Here is an 11674-nt window from a genome sequence, read left to right on the forward strand (position 1 = left end):
AGTTTTCCACTCAAATATTTGATTGCCCTGAATTTTAGTTAAATGATAACTTTCTGATTGTGCCTGGTAGCAATAGAAGGACTTCAATTAGTAGTTTGATAAAAGCTTGCATCACAAATTAAAAAAAACCCCAACAAAATTAACATCTGATTAATCGCAAAAGTGGTGCTATCCTCTAATGTTACAAACCCTGCAAACTTCAGTCTTCTCCCTTGGGCAAAAGTCTACATAACTAGACAGGTCTCAAATGATGCCCTGAAGGTCACCAAACACAGGCTGTGACAGCAGACATGCCTTTTGCTTAGTGATCTCTATCAGCTAGAGCTGTTTTACAGCAATGTGAGAGGGTGAAGAGTTTACACTACTTGGTTATGCAATAAATGTCACTGGTATTACTGCTGACTTCAGAGTAGACTCACGGCATTAAGCAGTTAAGAGGTGATAAAGCAGGATTAATTCCTGAGGAAAAATTCTGATTAATTTGTCAACATAGTTTGTAGTACAAATTCCCTGCTATCATTATTCTTCCTCATACAGGAAAACATTTTGCACCAATCTATTCTCTTAAGTGTAGGACTTCCTAGCAGTTTTAATATCATTGCACAGACACACCTTTAAGCCTGTTTTTGCACACTCACCTTAAAGGAAGTCATCCAACAGCACAGCTATTTATGGCTGTTCATGTAAATCACAATATGGATGACAATGGAATGGTAACGGAATAGTGCAAAACACAGTAACTTAGCAGTAATTGTTCTTTGAGCTGCCCTGATGAAATTGTACCTGTCAGGGACAGTTAAATCACACCAAGTGAGTGAGTGGTTAAGGCCGGGCTGTAGTTACACTGCTAGATAAAGCCACTTCAGAGACAACATGAGCTCTGAACCCTCCACCTGCTGTAAAAACAAATACATGATCAACACACTGAATTCTCATTGCTCTCCCCTGCCCTGAGGCCCACTTCTATTACCAGCAAGGCAGTGGCTGTTTTTCCAACACAGTTCTTTCCATTTCCTTTTTTCAGATCAGAAGACAGGTAAATGAACAAACCACCAGTGACAGCAAATAACTACTGTATTTGCTCAAGATACAGCCATTGCCTGCAAAACAACGAAATATGTGGTAATGTACTACAATGTATTTTCTGTCAGATGTAATTTGCTTGCCAAAAGTATGCCCTAAGGCTGCTCTAACTTAGGATTTTCAGCTTGCCTGTGACACTGACCTGCACTCTAACAATACAATTGCAAGAATTTCAAACACACAAATTTATGACAAAACCAAACTAAACACAAACCATCTGATCTGACTATTTTCCCCAGAAGCAAAACAGAGCATCAGCAGTACTGTTTTGACTTAGGTCCTATAATAGAAAAAGGTGCTGTCTTCTACCAGATATATCATTGACTGATACTAGCAAAGATATATTGCAAGATCATACAGGGAAGTAAGCTACTTCTTTAAATTACTTCTTGGACATCTATGTTTAATAAATAATCAGCAACTCAATGATCAGCTTGGGTGAGGATGGTATGCTAACTGTACATACAATTGTATACATGACAAATCATATTCTTCTTATCAGATACTGTGAATGGAATTTATCTTTCTCCCATGATGAGTTACTGTGGAAAGAAACTGTGATTTCATACAGTTATCTAAGCACCTAGTCTAGGGAAGACCAGATTATCATCTCATTACTTGGCTAGGAAAATTAATAATTGTTAAAAAATATGTGCCTGTCTCAGAACAATACCATGTCAGGACCATTCTATAAGGCATTCTACTTGAGAGACCAAATCTCCAGCATTTTGAAATGCACAGCTAAGTATTATTAAGGTATTTGGTTTGTACTGATAATGGAAGATAGTGATTTTCAGGAGTACTTAATGAATGGTTTTGAATTGAAAGAAAAAAAAAAAAAAAACAAACCACAAAACCAGTCCCCTTTCTTTTTCTAAGCCACCTATATCTCATGATGCATGTCTGTGCATGATAAATTTATTACAATTACCTAGTATTTGGTCTATCTTGTCATTGTAGGTTCTAAAAAACTTGTCAGTGCCAAGAAATAATTTGAATCTCTAGTTTGTGCCAATAGCACACTTACTGCTGCACAGATTAATGGAAGCAGCAATTAAGTTAAACAATAAAAAGTGATGTTTAAATAAAAGCTGGCTGAAAAACAACAGAACCTGGCTGATCTAGGTTAAGGTGAAGGAAACAACATTTACTCTACAGAGTTACTAACATCACACTAGCCACTGCTTGCAGGTTAGACTAAACTTGGTACGTGTCTGGGGAGAAATAAGGAAGTCTTATTGTTTATATTGAAGTTTATTTTATAAGCAGTAACAGAGGCTGCTACATAGAATGTCTGAAGAGTTACAGGTTTTACAGCTGTTCATTTACACTCATCTCCAATACATCTTCCCATCTGTTCTATACACCATGTGTAAAACACTTTTAATACGCATTCATCCCACATAAATCTTTTCAAGAGAAGCATGGGCACATACCTTATTTTTAAGAATTTTCCTGACCTCCATTTCTATATCGTTTTTGTTGTAGGACTTTCTTTGGTGTGAACACGCTATCCATTACACAGTAAAAAATTCAAATTGGTTATAACCTTTTTCCACAGCTACAAAAGCAAAATCCATGAATTCTTGAAGGAAAAAATCAGAGGAGAAAAGACACAATAGAGCCTGTTTTCTCATCTCTACAGCTGGCAGCGGAAAACTGACTCCTGCTAATAAAACCAACAAAACCCCAGATCATTAGCAGGAAAGAAGCACTTCATCAAACCTAATTTTTTGGCCTGTGGCCCTGGCAGTGTAGTGCTGGCTGCCTGGGGAGTGTCACCACTCAGAAAGGCCAAGGTCACCCTGAAGTCAGCAGCGCTCAGGGCATCACACACTCTAAATGTTGCACCCCCGACACTGCAACAAGCACTGCCCTAGGGCAGCTTCCATTACCCACATCACACCCCCACACTTTAAAATGTCTGTTGTGGAGTGGTCACTACTGTTTTTAAAAACAAGACCAGGAAAGTAGGGGAGTCAGCTGTGCCTTGCTGCTCAAAACTTTTACATGACGAGTGTGGCACCAACTTAAAATGGGCAGTGAATGTATGTAATTTGGCAGATATTTGTGTGTAATTTCATAACAGTTGAGCACTCTTATCCCCAAAATTTGAAGATGTTGTAAAAAGCCCTTAGATTTTGTTAAATATTTATCTGAGAGGTAAATCTGGAGATCTTGGGGGAAAAGGCAGAGGAATATGGGCTGGATTGAAAAGCAGTACCACACTGCTGCAGCTGGGTCTGCCATTTCTGCCATTTTGCTTTCCTGTAAGCAAAAAAATGATTTCTGAACCTCTTTTCTGTTTTAAAGTAAAGCTCCTTCAGAGATTGAGCACCCCAAAGCTGGCAGGTATTTTGAGGTCTGGTATACTGATTTGGGTCTTGAAATTCCACCTACAGTCTCCCGTAGCTCTCACATTCTGTGCAGGATCTGGACCAAAGTACCAAAAACTGAGATGACAGAAGGAAAAACATTTATAAAATCCCCAGACTTTCCTCTCTTTGTACAGCTTCTTGTACAACAAATTTAACCATGTCTGGAGTTCTGCTGAAATACAGCATGGTGAACATTTGCCAACACAGCTGGTATTGTTCAGCCCCTAAGATGTATCATTTGACTTCTTTTTAATTTTTTATTTTTAAAGGTATTGATGGATATTTTGTCCCCTTGCTATTAATTAATGGTGGGACAGTTGTAGACTTCCTTTTCCCATCATAATTAACAGGGGCTTCATCTTAGTGGATGGCCATGATTTAAGAGCATTTAATCTACACTATGTTTGCATGCTGTCATTTTTTGCTTGTTACCAGAGTATATAAATAAGAAACCAAGGGACTCCAGTGGTGAAAACTATAATCATAGCTTTGTAGTCAATAAATTACTGAGAAGTACTAAAAGAAACTGAGAATAGTATCAATTTCACTGTACTAATGGTTCCATATATAAAGTATCAGCCTTTGGTTATGTCAGTTAATAGTCCCAAATTGAAACAACAATGCTAAAAACTCAAGGCAAATTAACTCACAGTTACTGCTACTGGAGAAACATTAAATTAACACAGAAGTAACTGAAAGTTTTTGAGAGAATAAAATCAGATAAAACAACACAAAACCAAACATTTATCTAAACAAAAGATGGTTCAATGTCAGTGCTAAGGCTTATATTTCAAACACCTACTTTAAACAATGCAGCTATCTTGCTGAGATAGATACTCAAGATCCACATACTCATAGCTCTGTATTCACATACATGCTTGCAGAAGCAGACCAACTGAGAAACGTCTGTAGAATAAAAGTCAAATCTTCGTAAGAACTGTAAAACATTATGAACTATGAAAACTACCAAAATAATATCTTTTCTTGGTAGCAAGAAAAGAAAGGTTATTTTATAGATAGAGCTATATTTACTGGGTCTGTGGATTCAAAATTAAGAAGCCCTGAAAAAGATCTATTCTGGAGTTTCAGTTTTTCCTGTACACATGCAGGTAATTTGTGTTTTACCTTGAACACGTATTAGATCAGACATTACAACAGTGAATGTGCATGTGCAGTGCTAATACAGCCACAAAGCAGAGAAGTACCTAAAATACTGTTAATTTCCTTTAGGATGCAAATACTTCAATTAAATACACCGTGGCAACACTTGATATCAATGTGGATCTTAAAATACCACACGCAAGCTATTCAAGTTTCTTAAGGCAACAAAATTGGCAAGAAAATAATAGCTATGCCGTGTTGGTAAAAATAGCTCATTTTCCAAATGCAGTTCTCTGTAAATGTAGAAAAACTGCAACTGTCTTGTATATACCATAAGCTATTTATCTAAAATGGTACTGTCAGTGAAACAGATGTCATTGCACAATATCCCTGTGCCACCCACATTCTGTTCTCCTAGTTGCCAAACAGAACTGTTTTGAATTATTTACTGAACGATCAGATTCAAGCATTCCTGCAATGATCTCCATGCGACACTAAAGAAAAAAAGTACTTAAAAACTAGTTTCACGTGATGTTTTAACGTGACTTAATACATTCAACATATCTTCACCAACACAGACTATGAAGAATAGACTGAAATCTTAGCAGAAAGTGAAAAAAAAGTCTCATTTCTAAGAACTTTGTGCATCAGCTTTTTCTATTTTCCTCTTCCTATTATACTCAATTTCAGGCTTACATTTTTAAATACCTTCATTCAGCTGAGGAAGACGCCAAATTAATACCAAAGTCTCCACCTCAGTCCTAAAAATCATCTGCTCTTTGCAGGATAGCTACATAAAACCTAAAAATCTCCACCTCAGTCCTAAAAATCATCTGTTCTTTGCAGGATAGCTAAATAAAACCTAAAAATCATGCCACAGAGTAAGATAGGTTGGAAGGGATTCTGGGGATATCCAGCAGTGGGATGGCACTTACTACTGCAGGGCCTGTTCAGGGCAGCTCGCAGGGCTCAGTGTCACTTGTTAGGGACCCATCTTGATCTGCATATCCCATATACCATCCTACACTGTAGAACTGAGCCATCTGGCTTTTATCTTGTCTTTTCATGTCTTTGCTGTCTTGCTTTTACATCTATCCTCCTTTTTTTTTTCATCCTTTTCACAGTGATCTCTGGAGTTCATCAGTATCAGACTGCCATCAGGCTTCCTTGGGGGTGACAAGAGGCACAGAACTATCCACAGTTGAAACAGAACGTTACCAATGAACCCTATGAACTCTAAATGCAAAAAGCTTGTAGTCTGTTCTCATCAGTGTCACAAAATTGTTCCGAAAATTAAAGTTAGCAGATTTTCTCAACCTGGACACTTCAATAATCCAGACTGTGTATGTTTGAAAGCTTGTGAAAGAAAACAGTGAGCACAATGAAATTCGTATAGAGTACTCTGTCTGCATTCACATTTGTACAAATAGCCAACACACTAAAAAAAATAAGATCAGAAGTTGAAATAGTCACAGTTTTCTAGTACAAAAAAATGTGCTTTAATGGGGATAGGAATCTAAAAGGCATCTACAGAGATACACATGTATTCCAGCAACCTGATGAATACACCTACAGCAAATGAAAGCTAGACAGAAAAACAAGTTCATATCTAAACCCTTTTCTCATGGGAAATACTGCCCTTGAGAAAGTAAAACCTTCTTCAACCTCTCAAGACAACTGAGAATAAAAGTACTGAAACTAACATTAAACCACATTTTAGTATCTCAAGAGCTTTCTCATCTGATCAGCTTTTTACTTTGGTACTCGTTTGCTAATAAGCCACCTAACCCTTCAACTATCCAGCTTTACGATGCCTTATTTAGACTTCTCAAATTTGTTGAGCTGCTTTCAGATTACAATAGTCTTAAATACGATGCACAAGTTTTTTTAGCAGAATACTTGCCAGTTTGGCAGCAGCAAAATCAACATCAGATAGGCATAGGGAGTTTTGGTTAGAGGAAAGAGAATTTTCTCTACTCTCCTGAAATTAAAATATTTCAAGACACTTTAACACACCCAATTCCAGATAGCTGCCAAGCAATTCTCTGCCTTAAAGGGGAAAAAGAGAGTGAAAAAGTTTCCATCAGAAACAACTGAGGTTGCAAATTCTGTGTTTAGTATACTAATTTGATACATACGATTGTACATACACACTCTTGGTGAGTGGAAGCAATCTAGGCTAACAGCTAACACTGTAGAAATGAAATATTCTTTGCCACCAAATGCCAAGACTATCACTTCTGTGATACTTATAACCCTCAGTGTTTAGGAAATAAACACCCATGTGCATTGCATTCACTACTGGGCACCAGACCTCAGACTATAAAAACATTTTATCCTTTGCTGTAGACATAACTTCAAGCTGAAAGTCCTAGGCAACTCTATCAGGCGTAGGACTACACGTAACAGTTTTTCTTTTTTCTTTTTTTTTTTATTTAAAAAGCAAGAAAACCAATTACCTAATAATAGCCAATAAGTTAACAGAGAACTTCAGTAAGACTTTATCCAACAAACATAATCCGTGATATCCTTGCTATAAAAAAATCAGTTCATTCATCCTGCTTAATGCTGTTCAACCTAAGAATAAAATAATTCATAATGACTTATCATTTCAAAGTGTCAGTGGAATACTCAAAAATATGTCTTTACAGCATGGCTCACAGAGGAAAAACATGGTCTGACACCTTCAGAAGCTATTTTCCCCAGGAAGCAGAAAATACGTATTAGCTAAATTGCAACAAAATTAGAGCGTCTTTCTTCACCCCTCAATGATTTCTGAATACATTATTTTGTCACTTTAATTAAATTCAAGTTAATTCAGGAAAAATATTTTCATGAAATATATGATGCAAAGCTTGTGGTTTTAGGAAAAGTAGCCAATTTCTGATTTTTTTCACCCCCATCTGAAATCTGTGTACCTGTATTATAAACAAATGCTCAGTAATTAAAATGTTAAACAATAAATGAGTGGTCCTAAAGGTATCCTTTCAAAATCAAGTCCATCTAGAGTACTTAAAATATAAATAATGTTCAATATGGCTTGCAAATGATTTATTCTTCTGTCCAGCTGAAAGTAATTGGACACTTTGATATACAGATATTCTCCCTCATGGTGTAGCCTGGACAGCACAAGCCAGTTGCTTTTCATATTGACAACTGCTTCTTACCAGTTACAGATTTATATTTTCTGTCCAGTTTTGGACAAATTAAGGTTGCTTCATATACCACAGTCTTTCTAACATTACATATTTTTAGCACAAACTGTCAAAGAACTTATAATACACTGTGAAATCTCACATTATTTAGAAAGCAACTAATGGAGTTAAAGAAGCCCTTTGCTAATGAGGGCAAGTATTTTGTTGGTGTTGATCTTTCCTTTCATTTACTTACAAAATCCGAATTATGCATTTTGAGAAAGATGAAGATGAGCATGCTGTTTTGGAAAAAGAAAAGTACAGAAAGGAAAGTAAGTACAAGTAAGTGTACAGCTGTTAAACGTGGCTAGAGACCAAAAGAAAAAAATGAGAATTTTTTGAGTTTTAATTTTGGTGGCTTGTGGCTTGCCCTAAAACTGAATGTATCTGTTATGACTTTTAAAATATCCAGATCTGGTATGTCTCTCTCCTCCTGTTTATGTGCCTGTGCACTTATATTGGTGGATTGTGTGTCTTCTGAACCACTTCATATACCACTGCTAAACAAAAGAAACTAAACAGTGAGCAGCTAGGTCCCTGATAATTTGAATAATTACTGTATAATAAAACCTTATCAGATGAATATACCCCATGTCATACAAAACCAGATATTCCAGCCAACACACTGCTACATGCATAAGTATTTATCAGCTCAACTTCGTAGGTCCCTTAAATATTGCTTGCTTTAAGAAGAAAGCTGTTTAAAAGATTATTGTAATTGCTGAAGACCTACCAAGCCCTCTGTGCATAAATTTCATTATCTACTTGTGAACAAAAATTAGTTTGCATAGTTGCAAATAGCATATCCTTCTTAAACAGAGAACCTGTGACTTTTGCCATTGTGGTCCCTGTTTTCAAGAGGTTTTTTTCATGTAATTGCCACTAATTACAATAGGAAGTTCATGTTGCATTATCAGCATCAGTAGATGACAAACATATAGGTATAAAGACAACTTTGTATACTGTTCTGAATTATTTGTACTTTCTCTGGGGAAAAATGTGCATTAAAAGTCTTTAAAAAGCCAAATTTTTTCACAAGATCCTCCCCAGATATTGTTACTGCTTAATCCAAAGGCTTAGGGAAAAAATAGCAGCTATTGCTCAGACCTCATCAATGTGCCAAAATGCTGAGTAAAGGTTTATATCTTTTTGCTGCATTTTCTTTCTTGCTTTCTATGTGATCAGGATCATTCTGGAGTTAAAAGCTATTGATTTACTAGAAGGCTGCTTGTTTCTTTCATTTTCAGTAATATCAGTTTGGTTAAACAAAAAGACATTTGAGCAAAACATGGAACTTTTCTATATTGGTTACTGTACTATATTAGAATCCTTATGCTATAGAAGGACTCAGCACTTACAGGGACATTATTACATGTAATTCAACTAAAAATTGACCAACCTTTCCTTCAGCATCTGTTGTTACCTTCTCAACCTTGTTCCTGTTTAAAAATTTCTTCACCAATTCTTCTACTTGAACATTGAACTTCATGAAAGTCACATAGGAAAAATATGCTGTCAGGAGCGTTACGCTTTCCCACCACATTATGAAGTTATCCAGAAAAAATATGATTAGCAAGATCAAGTCAATGATGTAAAAGGACATATCTCGAAAGAGTGGCCACCAAGTAAGGTTCAAGATCTCTTTAGAAAATAAAGCACACATTCCAATAACAAATAGGATATTGAACACGGCAGATCCCACTATTGTTCCAATGCCAACGTTGCTGTGGGATATAAACACTCCTATCAAAGAAGTGAAGAGTTCTGGGGCTGACCCACCAGCAGCCATGAAGGTTGCCCCTGCCACATCATCAGAAATGGCCAGTTTTTCAGTGATGACAGTCAAGGAAGGAACAAAGAACTCATCACAGACTATGGCTAAGGCTATAAACATGTAAATCATTCCAATTATATGGAGGATCACTGCTCCCTGTCTTCTCTCCTCAAGAGAGAAAAGGTCCTCGGGGTACTCTCCCTTCGCATGATCATCTGTTTGATTGTCGTGCCCAGCTTCATATTTCATTGAAGCATGTGGATCTGGAGTGCCATTTTCATTCTGTTCTGTGAAATCCAAGAGAGTTCTTTGGTGCCCATGCACCAGCTTTTGGCTATCTAGGCTGTGGACCAGTGCTATGCTATGTGGTTCCATCTTGAAAAAGGCACTCATTGAAAGTGAGAAAGTACTAATGGCCACTACACTGACAAGGAGCCCTACAACTCGTATCAGTCTCAGTTTTTTCCTAACATTCTGGTGCCGCCTGCAACCAAACAGCGGTTCCTCCAAACACCACTCTGCCAAGACACCAGCAACAGTTTTTTTCTGAAGAGCCATTTTGTGTTCTGTGTGAGATGCTGAGGGAGTCAGATGGACTGTTTCTTCATAATTTTCTCCAGCTTTGAAGTTAGAAGTGCTTTAAGAGTCTTCCCAGAACTAAGTACTTTTACTCTTCGCAGGATGTATTTTCTTCATTCGTCTTAAAAGGACAAACATATTATTGATATTAGTGAAATAGGAAGTGATTAGAGACTTATAAATGCATTTTACAGACTCAGTTACATTTAAAATTTGAAGCAGAATATGTAACATAAAGCCATGTCACATCCCACCAGACACAGCAATTATATGTTTGTTTAAGCAGTAACCCTGTGGATAACGATTTACCAATAATCATTTTATGCCTCTCATATGCCTCTGAGCCACTGCTCTCCTCAGTTGCTGACAAAAAAAAAAAATCCTAGTGGAAGGTAAAAGCTCTCTCCAGATGTTGTACAAAAATGAAGAAACTATTATTTTAATGGATACACCAAAGATTATTACCTTCTGTAATTACTTTCCACTATGAACATGTAATGTCCAAATCCCAAATGCAGGAACAATAGTGTCAGAAAAAGCAATCAAAGTGCTAACAAGCATCTCATCAGACCTTTAGACAGCTGAGGCAGCATTAATTGAAATGTTATGCGTGCACAGAGCAACAGTCATTGATGTGTAAGCGGAACACTCTGCTGCTGGAACAGGATTGAAATGGGAGTTTCTTTAGCTCCTCTGTAGAATCAACTCCGTTTTACAAGGAGAACTTGGCTTGCTTCTGATCACACCTAGGACACTATCTTGGATGAGCCAAGACAAAAATTTTCAGCCGTCCCTCATTTTGTTTTATGACATGCATTAAGCAATAAGTTATTATAAGGATATTACTAAGAATACCTGTTCTTCTTAGTACCTATGTGGTACCTTTTAAAAATGTTCCTCTTACAGATACTTAAGAAAATAGTTTATATTTACACAACACTTGATCCTAAAACAAACGAAATGGTAAGGAATTATGCAAGAATGACTATTCATGTATGCCAGAGATGAGCGTTCTTGACTAACAGCACTTCTAACACAGGAAAAAACCTCTAGATAATAACAGGTTACTTTGGTTAAGGAATTTGAAGAATATCTGTAATGCAGAAGGTCGTTACCTATGTGTCTTGCACAGTAAGCTGCATTTTATATGAAACGAAAGATACTTTGTCAATAAAATTGATCATTAGTCTACTAATGATCATTACTGTTACTGCCCTAAAATACTTTGTTACATCTCTTATTCAAGTCATTTGTAGCGATTGCTGAATTCTGAACAATCTATTACTCAGCAGAATAATTGATTTTGTATTCTCAAATACAGGAATACACCTGTTAATAATATTTAAAATGTAATCATTATTATTACATGCAGTTATTTCCCGAGAAGTTATTAAGTCATTCGCAGTTTCTCCTGATTTTTTTCAAACAGTTTCCATACTAAGATGTCATAGAGGCATACTTCATCCGCAAGATACAGTACCACAGCAGAGATATTTATTTTCCACCTCTGAGTTAATACCCGACGGACAGCCACAAAAACATTTAGCAGGAAATACACCGGAACG

The 11674-nt window shown here is 36.7% G+C and overlaps 1 protein-coding gene across 2 annotated transcripts in view; it reads right to left on the minus strand.

Annotated features, from left to right (window-relative positions):
* The window catches only part of SLC24A2 (solute carrier family 24 member 2), a gene marked incomplete at both ends in the record, with an annotated part of 105739 nt that extends 95651 nt beyond the window's left edge, over window positions 1–10088 (minus strand). For both annotated transcript variants that reach the window (XM_082301162.1, XM_082301161.1), the window contains one exon: window positions 9156–10088. In XM_082301162.1, coding sequence (XP_082157288.1) covers window positions 9156–10088 — 933 coding nt within the window. The remainder of the gene's footprint in view (window positions 1–9155) is intronic.
* Window positions 10089–11674: the final 1586 nt, after the last annotated feature.

Source organism: Coloeus monedula, assembly GCF_965178545.1.
Source record: "Coloeus monedula genome assembly, chromosome: Z".
Taxonomy (NCBI): Eukaryota; Metazoa; Chordata; class Aves; order Passeriformes; family Corvidae; genus Coloeus; species Coloeus monedula.